The sequence below is a fragment of the Chiloscyllium plagiosum genome, unplaced genomic scaffold, assembly GCF_037043375.1.
Source record: "Chiloscyllium plagiosum isolate Xiang-an unplaced genomic scaffold, Cpla_swu_hap1 HiC_scaffold_27, whole genome shotgun sequence".
Lineage (NCBI taxonomy): Eukaryota > Metazoa > Chordata > Chondrichthyes > Orectolobiformes > Hemiscylliidae > Chiloscyllium > Chiloscyllium plagiosum.
The window spans coordinates 62,758,327-62,772,151 of NW_028270165.1; the positions used below are offsets into that span (position 1 = coordinate 62,758,327).

The 13,825-nt window shown below is 48.4% G+C and overlaps 1 protein-coding gene across 1 annotated transcript in view; it reads right to left on the reverse strand.

Moving 5' to 3' along the window:
* The window catches only part of LOC148144426 (uncharacterized), a 256,117-nt gene extending 247,244 nt beyond the window's left edge, over positions 1-8,873 (reverse strand). Inside the window, exons 1-3 of the mRNA XM_087975326.1 lie at positions 8,783-8,873; positions 5,378-5,486; positions 39-1,646 (exon numbers count right to left, since the gene is read on the reverse strand). Coding sequence (XP_087831452.1) covers positions 39-1,238 — 1,200 coding nt within the window. The 5' untranslated portion in view covers positions 1,239-1,646; positions 5,378-5,486; positions 8,783-8,873. The remainder of the gene's footprint in view (positions 1-38; positions 1,647-5,377; positions 5,487-8,782) is intronic.
* Positions 8,874-13,825: the final 4,952 nt, after the last annotated feature.

Below are 13,825 nucleotides of genomic sequence, written 5' to 3' on the forward strand. Positions count from 1 at the left end.
ACTCGGCCATCACTCCTTCAATCCCCCTGCGATGGCACATGAACTCGCTGGTGGCTCCGCAAGTGGGAGGACCGGGTGAAGCCCTTCCCGCACTTGGGGCAGCTGAAGGGCCTCTCCCCCGTGTGGACCCGCTGGTGGGCCAGCAGGTTGGAGACCTGGGCAAAGCTTTTCCCGCACTCGGGGCAGCTGAAGGGCCTCTCCCGGGTGTGGACCCGCCGGTGCCTCAGCAGGTAGAAGGAATCGCTGAAGGCCTTCCTGCACTCAGGGCAGCTGAAGGGCCTCTCCCCCGTGTGGACCCGCTGGTGCCTCAGCAGGGAGGAGGAATCACGGAATGCCTTCCCACACTCAGGGCAACGGAAGGGCCTCTCCCCCGTGTGGACCCGCTGGTGCCTCAGCAGGGTGGAGGAATCGCTGAAGGCCTTCCCGCATTCGGGGCAGCTGAAGGGCCTCTCCCCCGTGTGGACCCGCTGGTGGGTCAGCAGGTGGGCGGAATTGCTGTAGGCCTTCCCACACTCGGGGCAGCTGAAGGGCCTCTCCCCCGTGTGAACCCACTGATGCCTCAGCAGGTAGAAGGAATTGCTGAAGGCTTTCCTGCACTCGGGGCAGCTGAAGGGCCTCTCCCCCATGTGGACCCGCCGGTGCTTCAGCAAGTCAGAGGAATCACGGAATGCCTTCCCACACTCAGGGCAGTGGAACGGCCTCTCCCCCGTGTGGATCCGCTGGTGCCTCAGCAGGGTGGAGGAATCGCTGAAGGCCTTCCCGCACTCGGGGCAGCTGAAGGGCCTCTCCCCTGCGTGGACCCGCTGGTGGGTCAGCAAGCTGGAGGAATTGCTGTAGGCCTTCCCACACTCAGGACAACTGAAGGGCTTCTCCCCTGTGTGGACCCGCTGGTGGGTTAGCAGGTGGAAGGAATTGCTGAAGGCCTTCCCGCACTCAGGGCAGGGGAATGGCCTCACCCCCATGTGGATCCGCTGGTGCCTCAGCAGGTTGGAGGCCTGGGCAAAGGCCTTCCCACACTCTGGGCAGCTGAAGGGCCTCTCCCCCGTGTGGACCCGTCGGTGGGTCAGCAGGTTGGTGGAATTGCTGAAGCCCTTCCCGCAGTCAGGGCAGGGGAATGGCCTCTCCCCGGTGTGGCTGCGCTGATGAATCTCCAGGGCAGATAGAAAATGGAAGCCTTTCCCGCAGTCACCACACTTCCATCGTTTCTCCACGGGGTGGGCATCCTCGGGTTTCTCCATGGCCGAGGTTTCAGCCACACACAAATGTGTGTGGAGCCCCTCTCTACCGTGAATTCCTCTTTCCAGGCTGTATAACTGCTTCAGGCTCCACACTCAGTGCGCTGCAATAGTAGGGTCTCTCATCTAGTCCCACAGATGCTGAAAACATGCTCAAACAGGAGCCAAACAGCTTTGCTCCTTCTCACAGAATCATAGTTGAAAACCGTTGTGGTCCCGATGGATTGAGTGACTGTCAGACATTGACATCAAAGTGAGGACTGCAGACGCTGGAGAGTCAGTGTTGAAATGTGCAGCGATGGAAAAGCACAGCAGGTCAGGCAGCATCTGAGGAGCAGGAGAATCGACATTTCGGGCATAAGCCCTTTATCTGTTGATTTTGAAACTTCCGTCTTCAGATCTTCAAATACTCTGTAAAAAGAGATTACAAAGGTCATCACTGCCAGCCCAGGGTAGAAATTCTGAACAAGGAATTCTACTTTCTGTGGAATATTTTCTTTTGTTATTCCACAAAATTGAAAGCACCATCCCACTCTCTCTCCCCCCCTCTGTTCTCACTCTGCTCTATCTAATTCTCCTGAAGGTGCTGATTCAGGATCTTACAGGGGCAGAAAAGCAAAAACGTCAAGACTGACATCTCTCTGAATTTTGGATAATTCCACCTGAAGGTTAATATCTTTCACAACACTGGGATACTGCTGAGAGATAAGCAGGTCTGCTTTTGGGAAGCAAAAAAAAAAACAGTTTGTGACAACCCCTTCCCTTCAGAGAATCCCCATAGTCTGGAAGCTGGCCACTCGGCCCAACGAGTCTCCACCCCGACCCTCCGAAGGGTAACCCACCCACACCCATTCCCCTACCCCTATTGATCAACATTCACCTCCTGATTAATGCACCTAACCTGCACATTCCTGGGCACTATGTAATTTAGCACGGTCAATCCATTCTAACCTGGACAAAGTTAAAAATCACACAACACCAGGTGAGTGTTCAATGGGTTTATTTGGAAGCATTTGCTTTCGGAACGCTGATCCTTCATCAGGTTGTTGCGGAGAATAAGATCATAAGACACAGAATTTATAGAAATGCATTATAGTGTCCTGCCATTGAAATGATATATTGAACAAACCTGGATTGTTAAGTCTTTCATCTTTTAGAATGGGTTGCAGTTATCATTACTCTGTAAATCCCAGAAATTCTTGTATAAGAATACAAGACTTATATGTGTTTATGTGCATGAAAGAGAAAAAAAAGTCTATTTCTGTGCTGTATATTTCTAAACTGTTTGATAACAGATGCTTTATTTCTGTTGCTGTCAATGTTGTTGTAAATCATAGCTGGGTACTAATAGTTAGATGTAAGGGAGACAAAATTCCCCAAGTAGGGCACCATATAAATCCCGGGAGATCCTATTTCTGGTTCACTTCATGAACAAACATTAAGCACGAGCTTGTATTCATTTGTAATTTTGTTCCATTATTCTTGTTTTATTCCCTGCAAGGATGTGGGAGAATTGTTAGATTTGGGTCAGCCATTTTGTCACATATTAAAAGTCTGGAAACCATTTTGACTCTCATCTTAGTGCCTGCTTGCTAAAGCTTATGTTTCCCAGGCTAAGCGGAGACGGTTGGCCTGCAGCTTTACTGCTCCCTGATAAACAAATTCTTTCCATCCCCCACAGTTGGCGAGTCAGGCAGGAGATACCCTGGTCCTGCCAGGTCACCGGCCGATATCCTTTGAGAGGGGAAATATAGAAGGTACTTGCTGCTTCTGTTGTGTCCAAAATAAAAGGGAAAGCTGGCCAGGGTCAAAAATGCTGTTAGAAATGCTGATACAATTCTCGCTACTCAGCCACAAGATACTAGTGTGAATACTCAACAGGGTCCTAGCATCTGGACATAATGTTGCTGAGAGCACTTGTGCTTTACAAAGTTAGTAATAATGAATTTGCTTGCCCCAGGGTTTTGAGAGGTGAAACCCTAGTTGACAAACCCTGCACTCACACGGAGGTCCATGGCATGCTTCAAGATGCCCCTGATCTGTTCGAGTGCCCAACATTAGTTTTAATTGCCGAGTAGAAATCTGCACTGAGTATAATTGCTCGCTTCAGGATGTCCAGACTTGAATGAATTCGACATACAGGACACATTGGGCAACTATTAAAGACTCCGTTGTACTTCCCCTGGGTTGTGGACTCATGTAGAGAAACAAATAACTTGATTGAAAACAGTGTTCGATTTGCAAATAGAATGGCTGAGAGGTATTTAGAGTTTGCACACTTGGTTAAGCAGCTATGCGTCACAGCCAGGATTTATGAGGCTCAACTCCCTAACTTGGGCTGTTCTGAAATGTGAGTGCCTCATTACCCTTGGAAAGTAGGAATAAATAAAAGCTGACAAACAGATATGAAGAAAGTTGGAGAATGTTACAGAGAGAGAGAGGTGCGTAGGGAGGGGGGGGTCATAGGCAGGCAGAGAGAGGGGCGCAGGCAGGCAGAGAGAGGGGCGCAGGCAGGCAGAGAGAGGGGCGCAGGCAGGCAGAGAGAGAGAGAGAGAGAAAGAGGCGCAGGCAGGCAGAGAGAGAGGCGAAGGCAGAGAGAGAGGCGCAGGCAGGCAGAGAGAGAGAGAGAGAGGCGCAGGCAGGCAGAGAGAGAGAGAGAGGCGCAGGCAGGCAGAGAGAGAGAGAGAGAGAGAGGCGCAGGCAGGCAGAGAGAGAGAGAGAGAGAGAGAGGCGCAGGCAGGCAGAGAGAGAGAGAGAGAGAGAGAGGCGCAGGCAGGCAGAGAGAGAGAGAGAGAGAGGCGCAGGCAGGCAGAGAGAGAGAGAGAGAGAGGCGCAGGCAGGCAGAGAGAGAGAGAGAGAGAGAGGCGCAGGCAGGCAGAGAGAGAGAGAGAGAGAGGCGCAGGCAGGCAGAGAGAGAGAGAGAGAGAGAGAGAGGCGCAGGCAGGCAGAGAGAGAGAGAGGCGCAGGCAGGCAGAGAGAGAGAGAGAGAGAGGCGCAGGCAGGCAGAGAGAGAGAGGCGCAGGCAGGCAGAGAGAGAGAGGGAGAGGCGCAGGCAGGCAGAGAGAGAGAGGGAGAGGCGCAGGCAGGCAGAAGGAGAGAGAGAGAGAGAAAGCCATGCAGGCAGAGAGACAGACAGATAGGGAGAGACTGCCTCAGTGCCAACACCTTGCAGCTTGCAGAAAGGTTAACACTTTGTAATCTGGTTTGAATGCACATTCTCCTGGGTCTGGCACTGAAATCACAGGGGAAGCCCCTGCTGAAGAGCACAAACTATGGTCTCAAATAGGGTACTCCCTCCACACCCAAACCAAAATCTGGGTGACCCCTGCTGGACTGGTTTGTGTTCCTTCTTTGCTGCTGCTGCCTATTTTAGTTGATTATGTGCATTATTGTACACACTTGGGCAAGGAGGGAATGGTTAATACTCTGTTACAAACTTGTTGGCACCTGGATTTTCAGAAAGCAGCGAGGAAAAGAGCTGAAGCGTGTTTAACTTGTAAATTTTAGTTTGATCGTTCTGCCTTTCACTGCACTCTTTCTTATCTTTCTTTCACTAACTGTGTTTGATTGGGCCTGATAACCTCTAGTAAACGGGAATTACACTTTAATGCTTTTCTGGATACACAGTAGGTCAACCACTCTAGCTGCTGAGTATGTGCCCATATCCCCATCCATCCTGAACTCGTACCAAGCGAGCCCTTATGGAGTTTAAGCAACTTGCAGCTTTCTTTCCCCCTGTCTTTGGAACTGCTCGACTGGAAATCAAAGTCACCCGGCAGACAATCCTATGCTCGGCTCAGTTCACTGTTGTGGCCCTCCTCTCCAGCGATCTCTCAGATGCCGAGATTTCCCCCTTACTGATAATGATTCCCAATCCCTGGAGCTGTCTGTCCCTGTCCTTACTGAACCCGAGGACTATCTGTCTGATCTCCAACCACCACCCCATGACAATCCCCCTTTTGCTGACACCCACAATCTCTTCTTTTTAATAAAAAGGAGGGACTGTGGGAGAATTTGACCAAAATTGCCACAAAACTGTGGCAAAGTCATTTTGTCACAAAGCAATGTTTGCAGTAAAATGTAGCCTGTTAACATAATGCTGTCTGAGCCCTGGCTAAGGAATTCTGTTTTGATAGCCTGACCTTGCAGCTGCAGACTGTCTCTGCTCCTCAGGCCATTAGACTGTGCTGCTTCATAGAATGATGGATTGGTTCTCTCTGTCCCTTATCAGTAATTCGAGCTGAGCTGAACCTGCAGAATAAGATAACATTCTGTTTTATAAACATTAAGAAATGTAGGTCTGGACAATGTATGTGAACCTTACAACTGCCCCTCAGTTGCATAATTAATGGAGAGTGGGCTTGTGTTTTACCATAAAACTTGTAACATTCTGTATTTTATTGGAATATGTCAGACTTTGTTTTGAACTAAGAGGTATTTCCATGGTCTCCTCTCCTGACTACTTTGCTTTAAACAATCTGACACACGAGTTACTTTGCCCCAACCATACTAATAGTTACATCGAAGGGAGAGAGAATTCCTCAAGTAGGGCACTATCAGAATCTTGGGAGAGCCCTATTTCTGGTTTACTTCCTAATGAATAAACATGAAGAACGAGCACCTATTCATTTCTAATTGTGTTCCATTTTTTCTTCTTTGATTCCCTGCTCTGACTATACTCTGTCCGGTTGATTGACTGGCTGGGAGATTGTGAGTTGGGTTTCAATTGACAATGTTTTATTGTTCTGGAAGGTGTAAAAGGGGCTTGAAAGCTTCAGCAAAAATCCAGCAGAGCCGAGAACAGACTGACATCTTACTCTGTGCAAACAAGGAGATCAACAGAGGACAGAGAAATCAGGCCCTAAAACCCGAGCTGACACCAGACTACCCTGTGATCAGTGCTTTGATTAACAGTGCCAACCCTCTACCTTTACCTCGCTTCCCGTCTGACTACCCCCTCGATATTCAGGATCCAATCCTTGTCATCCTGAAGCCATGTCTTTGTAAGGAGTCTCCGATCATTATTGTTCTTTTCGGTGTGTGCAGTCAATTCATTCACTTTTGTTGCAATGCAGCACACATTCAGAAACATTGTTTTTAGTTTCAATTTTTGTGATCTTTAGAATCCAGTTTTGATTGCTGGAATATTTACTCTCCTTGTCCCTTTCTCTCGTTCTCTGATATTTATTTTCCACATCACTACATTGCTCACCGGCCTGGATTTGGATTGGCCATGCTAAATTGCCTATAGTGTCCAGGGATGTGCAGGTTAGGTGGGTTAGCCATGGGAAATGAAGGGTTATAGTTCCATTGTAATAGAAGCAGGAGTAGGTCATTTGGCCCATCCAGCCTGCTCCGCCATTCATTTAGATCAGAGCTGATCTATCCATAGACTCAGCTCCTCCTCCCTGCATTGTCCCAACTACCCTTCATTCCTCTATCATTGCAAATACCCATTCAACTGTGATTTAAATATACTTAACGAAGCTGCCTGTACTGCTTCCTTGGGCAAAGAATTCCATAGATTCACTACTCACCAGGAAAAGGAGCTCCTCTTCATCTTCACACCGAACGCCACCTTCACTATCCTATCCAACTGAGACTGCATTTTCACGGAACTATGAACCTGCACTCCAAGGTCTCTTTGTTCTACAACACTCCCCTTAACTGTGTCAGTCCTGTCTGGATTGCTTGACCAAAATATAACACCTCAACCTCTCGAAATTAAACTCCATCTACCAGTCCTCAGCCAATTCTAATTTATAGCAAATCTCTTTCCTCTCTTATTCCCTCCAAGCTGAAAATCTCTATCCCACACACTCTCCCTCCATTCTCAATTTGCTGAACCTAATCCCTGCTGTACATCATCCTGAAGGGTCTGGTTCATGCTGGTTAACAGGCCTACATATTGAAACATACAGAATCCTGAACGGCCTGGACAGAGTGGTGTTGGAAGGATGTTTCCATTGATAGGAGAGACTAGAACCTAAGGGCCCAGCCTTAATGTGAAGGGAAAACCTTTGAGAACAGAGATAAGGAGAAACCTGTTCAGCCAGAGAGTAGTGAATCTATGGAACTCACTGCCACAGAAGGCTGTGGAGGATCCAGGTCACTAAGGATATTTAAGACTGAGATAGATAGGTTTGAGAATAAAGGGGGAATCAAGGGTTACGGGGAGACACAGGAAAATGGGGTTGAGAAACCGAGCAGCCATGATTAAATGGCGGAGCACACCCGATGGGCTGAATGGCCTCATTTCTGCTCCTGTGTCTTATGGTCTCTTGCTGTCCTGGACACAGAGAATTGGGAGCAGGAGTAGGCCATTTGGTCTTCTGATCTTGCACCAGCATTGAACAGATCATAACTGGATATGAATCTCCCAACATCTTGGTGCATAGGCAGGGACTTTTTTTCACTGGAGCACAGGAGGTTGAGCGTTGACATTCGAGAGATTTATAAAATCATGAGGGACATAGATGAGGTGAACGGCGGGTATCCTTTCCAGAGGGTGGGGGGTTTCAAGATTAGGCAGCAAATGTGAAGGTGAGAGGAGACAGATTTTAAAAAGGCAGGTGGGGCATCTTTTTGTTCATGGAGAGTGGTTTGTGTGTGGAATGAATGTCCAGAGGAAATGGTGGATGTAGGTACAGTTACAACATTTAAAAGACATTTGAATAAGTACATGAATACAAAAGGTTCGGAGGAATATGGGCCAAACACAGGCAGGTGGAACTAGTTTGAATTTGTGAATATAGTCAGCATGAACTTGTTGGACTGGAGGGTCTGCTTCTGTGCTGTATGACTCGAACTGTTCTGTACTGGTCTTAAAACCATGTTCTTGCCTTCCCTTCCCCTATAACCGTCCACTTTGTTGTTCAAAAATCAGATGAACTCAGCCTTGAATATATTCAATGACCCCCTAACTGCAGGAAGATATCCCCACTTCCGATCCGAATTCCTTTTGCTGATTGCTTGCTGCACCTGTCTGACAACTGGCAGTGACTGGTGTAGGAGGACACTGAGGCCCCTTTGTCCATCCACACAGCATTCCTGAAGAAGGGCTCGGGCCAGAAACATCAACTCTCCTGCTGCTTGGATGCTGTCTGACCTGCTGTGCTTTTCCAGCGCCACACTTTTCAACTCCGATCTCCAACATCTGCAGTCCTCACTTTCTCCACATCCCAATAAATCGCCATTTAAACAATGCACCTCCTTTATGCTTTTTTTCCCCACAGCGAAGGCTATAACTTCACATTGTGGTACTGCATTTGTCATGTGTTTGACAGTTGTGGTCTTCTCTACACCAGGAAGACCGAGCATAAACTCGGGGAATGGTTCACAGAGCATCGCAGCCAGGTCCACAGAGGCCGTCCGGACTTCCCAGTCACCACCCGTTTTAATTCCCCTTCCCATTGTGTTCTTCCAGCCTCCTGTCTGTTTTCCAGTGTCTCTCCTCCCTGGATTCAATCCCGTTCCTTTCAGTTGCTGCAAGTCAACAACTGAACCCGAGAATGAAAAAAAAATGAAAAAGGGAGTGCTGTACTCACAGATGTTGGACAGAGGAACGAAGTTGCAGTCTGGACTGAAGCTCAGGGAGACAGAAACAGCAGCAGCACCAGCTTCAGAAGCTCATGGTCTACCTTCCGCTTTCAGACAATGGGGGGGGGGGGGGGGGGGGGGGAGGGGGAGAGAGGGCTGGGCTTTGATTGGCAGGAGGACCACGCTCCTTCCTGTATTCCAGGGCTCACTATTGGTCCGTCAAAACAAGGTCGCCCGCCTTTTCAGCAAACAGCAATGAACATGCGCAATGTTTTGCTGACACTAGCAAACCTGCGTACTACTTGCTAACACCGATGAGCATGCGTAGTGTGCCCTGTGGACAGATTGTAAGTGTTCAAATGCCAACAAAAGAAATAAAGAGTAGAGCCGCAATTTTTTTTATTCTATGTGGCTCGACATTTTTATCCCCTTTGTGTTTTTATGTCTCTTCCCCATTGTGGGGGGAGGTGGGAGTCCAAAACTAGAGGGCAGAGGTTCAGGATGAGAGGGGAGAGATTTATGAGGGACCTCAGGGCAACATTTTCACACAGAGGGTGATGTGTGTGTATAGAACGAGCTGCCGGAAGAAGTGGTGGAGGCTGTTACAATTCCAACATTTAAAAGGCATTTGGATGGTGGTATGAATAGGAAAGGTTTAGAGGGAATATGGGGCATAAACTGGCAAATGGGTCACTAGATGAATTGAGGATATCTGGTTGGCCTGGACTGAAGGATTTGTGGCTGTGCTCTGTAACTCAATTTCAACACAGTCAGAACCAATTTCACAAGACGAGGAATAGGCCATTCACCCCCTACAGCCAGTCCTGAGCTGTGGCCTAACTCCACATATTTGAATGCAAGTTTCAAAGATTTTACAGCTCTTAAAAAATTGAACATGCTTTCAGACTTTAATGATGTTTCTGAATGAGAATAGCTAAAATGATACAAATGTAAAAGATCAGTAATTTCAGAATGTAATTGAAATGCAGAGCTTTTCTAACAGTAGGTGTGACTTCTGTCTGTGTCCCAATGTCAAGTCAGCCTGATGTTTAAATTACTTTCTCGAATGTAATTGAAAACAAATTCTGGGATTAACATACCAAAGAACAGAAACCCATTCTAAAAGATGAAAGATTTAATCTAAACTTCTTTAATGCATCACATCTCCGTGACACTCAATTCCTTTGGCTATACGTTCTGTGCTCATGATCTCATTCTCCACAACCACCTGACGAAGGAGTGGTGCTCTAAAAGCATGTGCTTCCAAATAAACCTGTTGGACTATAACCTGGTGTTGTGTAACTTTTAATTTTGTCCACCCCATTCCAACGCCGACATGTCCACATCGTGAACGCAGCCCAAACATCCCGATGCTGCCAATAAACTTTACAACGCCGATGAAACGACAGACTCGACACTCCTGAAAAATGTACAATTTCAAACGATACTGGCTACTCACTCACTGCTCCATCTGATTTGCGACATTGGAAACTTAGTGCAGGAGGCTGAAAGAAATGAGCAGCTTTAAAACAAAAACCTCTTGGAGCTCAAAGCTTTCAGTGAGAGTCTGAGCCCGGTGGTTAAGTTCAGGTAACTTTTATTGTGACCCAACTTTGTTACAGCTTCAGATTCCCCAGCAAAAAGGCAGAGAAAAGGTAGCTGCTTTTTAAACAGCTCAAGGTCAAAGCCCACATATCTCCCCTACCCCACCTCACTGTCTTTATTATTGGACAGCACGAAGTTGTCCCTTTGTAATTGGATCCTCAATACAGCCTTAACCCGGAGGAAGTATTGCCTCACTCAGCAATTTCAACCCAAACCCTGTCTCCAAGTTTCTCCCCGCTCCTTTGCCAGGAAGGGGCAGTGTAGAGTCAACTGCACTGCTGTGGGTCTGGAGTCACGTGTAGGCCAGACCAGGTAAAGGGTGCAGCTGGGACAACTGAGTGAATCCTTTCCCACAACAGCAGTTTGCTTCCCTAAAAGGATGTGAGTGAATCAGATGAGGGTCCTACCCCACCCCCGAAAATGGTTTCATCGTTAGATTCGGAACTCCAGATTTCTGACCGAATTCCAAATCCGCCATCTGCTGCCGTGGGATTCGAACCCGGGATCCCCGGAACTGGTTGATCATCCGGTCAATAACAGCACTCGGCAGTCACTCCTTCAATCCACGTGAACTCACTGGTGCCTCCGCAGGTGGGAGGAGAGGGTGATGGCCTTCCCTCACTCAGGGCAGCTGAAGGGCTTCTCTCTGGTGTGGACCCGCTGGTGCCTCCGCAAGTTGCCCACCTGACTGAATCCCTTCCCACACTCGGGGCAACTGAATGGCCTCTCCCCCATGTGGAGCCCCCGGTGGGTCTGGAGGTTGAAGGTATTGTTGAAGCCCTTCCCACACTCGGGGCAACTGAATGGCCTCTTCCCCCATGTGGAGCCGCCAGTGGGTCTGGAGGTTGAAGGTATTGTTGAAGCCCTTCCTGCACTCGGGGCAGCTGAAGGGCCTCTCCCCGGTGTGGATCCGCCGGTGAGTGAATAGGGTCAAGGCCTGGGCAAAGCCCTTCCCGCACTCAGGGCAGGAGAATGGCCTCTCCCCGGTGTGACTGCGTCAATGAATCTCCAGGGCAGATGGGACACAGAAGCCTTTTCTGCAGTCGCCACACTTCCACGGTTTCTCCAAGGGGCAGAATTCCTCAGGTTTCTCCATGACGAAGCTTCAGCTGAACACAAACGCATGCGGGAGCAAAATGAGACATCAAGGCATTAATACAGACACCAGAGAGAAACTGAACTGATAGACATGGCAAATGTTGGTGGCAAGCCAGAGTCACAACGATATACAACACAGAAACAGACACTTTGGTCAAACTCTTCTATACTGGCCAGATATCCTAAATAAATGTGGTCACATTTGCCAGCACTTGGCCCATATCCCTTCCTATTCATATAGCCATCCAGATGCCTTTTAAGTGGTGTAATTGTACCAGCCTCCACCACTTTCTCTGCCAGCTCATTTCTTACACGCACCACACTGTGAAAAAGTTGTCCCTTAAGTCTTTTAATTCTCCATCTGCCTTGCCCTCACCCTAAACATACTACCCTCTAGTTGTGGACTCCCCTATCCCAAAGAAAAGACCTGGTCTAGTTACCCTATCCATGCCCATCATGATTTTATAAAAGTTTATAAGGTCACCCTTCAGACTCTGGCACGCTAGGGAAAACAAACCCACTCCATCCTTCTGTCCCTCCTCACCCGGGTAATTAAGTCCCATACCTGAGATTGCAGAGTCTGCTCCCTCCCTGGATTCACTCCAGTTGCTACAAGTGAACAGATTCCCAACCTCCCAATGTGAAGAGTTGCCTAACGGAGGGGTCTCAACTTCTGCCCCACCACCAAAATGGACCTGTTGGTTCTGGCAGCAGACACAGAGGAGTTCATCAGACGAATGAGACTCCGGGAATTCTTTCAAGGTGCCGGCAGTGATCCTACTGATGAACTGGAACAGTCATCACAGGGATCTGTAGAGGAGCGACCAAAGAAAGTGTCAACGTGGACCCCACCGGAGGGCCGCTGCCCTGGGCTTGACATGTATGCTCAAACTGTCAGGAAATATATAAATGCCAGATTCATCAGCCGTACCCACAAGGTAGAGCAAAACATCACCGGTTCACAGCGCAATGCCATCAACACTCTCAAAACCAATCACAATATTGGCTCCTCCTTTATCTGCTGGTTTGATGACATTGTCATTCAGAATAGAACAGATTACTGAAAGGAAGTGTACCGACAACTGAACAACTAGGAACACTACAGGCAACTACCAGCTGATCCGACCAAAGAACACACCCGAGAATCAAACACACTGATCAGAACTTTGGATCCAATCCTTCAGAGTTCCCTACGCGCCCTCATCCCACGTACTCCTCATGAAGGCGACTTCTACTGTCTTCCAAAGGTACACAAAGCCAACACACTGGGACATCCCATCGTGTCGGGCAATGGGACCCTATGTGAGAATCTCTCCAGCTATGTGGAAGGCATCTTGAAACCTATTGTGCAGGGGATCTCCAGCTTCTGTCGCGACACTACAGATTTCTTACAGAAACTCAGCACCCATGGACCAGTCGAACCGGGAACATTCCTCGTCACAATGGACGTTTCCGCACTCTACACCAGCATCCCCACAAGGATGGCATCACGGCAACAGCCTCAGTACTCAACACCAACAACTGCCAGTCTCCAAACACCATCCTACAACTCATCTGCTTTATCCTCAATCACAACGTCTTCACCTTTGACAACCAGTTCTTTTTCCAGACACACGGAACAGCCATGGGGACCAAATTTGCACCCCAATATGCCAACATTTTTATGCACAGGTTCGAACTCGACTTCTTCTCTATGCAGGATCACCAACCAACATTGTACACAAGATACATTGACGATATTTTCTTCCTCTGGACCCATGGCGAGGAGTCACTGATAAAACTACACAGTAACATCAACAAGTTTCATCCCACCATCAAACTCACCATGGACTACTCTCGACTGTCTGTCTCATTCTTGGACACGTGCGTCTCCATCAAGGATGGACACCTCAGCACCACACTCTACCGCAAACCCACAGACAACCTCACAATGCTACACTTCTCCAGCTTCCACCCAAAACATATTAAAATAGCCATGCTCTATGGACAAGCCCTACGCATACACCGGATCTGCTCAGATGAGAAGGAACGTGACGGACACCTGGAAGTACTCAAGGATGCCCTCACAAGAATGGGGTACGATGCTCAACTCATCGACCGCCAGTTCCGACGTGCCACAGCAAGGAACCGTAATGACCTCCTCAGGAGACAGATACGTGCTGCAACTGACAGGGTACCCTTCGTTGTTCAGTACTTCCCAGGAGCTGAAAAATTACGCCATGTTCTTCGTGACCTGCAACACATTATCAATGAGGATGAGCACATCATCAAGACCTTCCCCACACCTCCACTACTTGCCTTTAGACAATCACCAAACCTCAAACAGATCATTGTTCGTAGCAAACTGC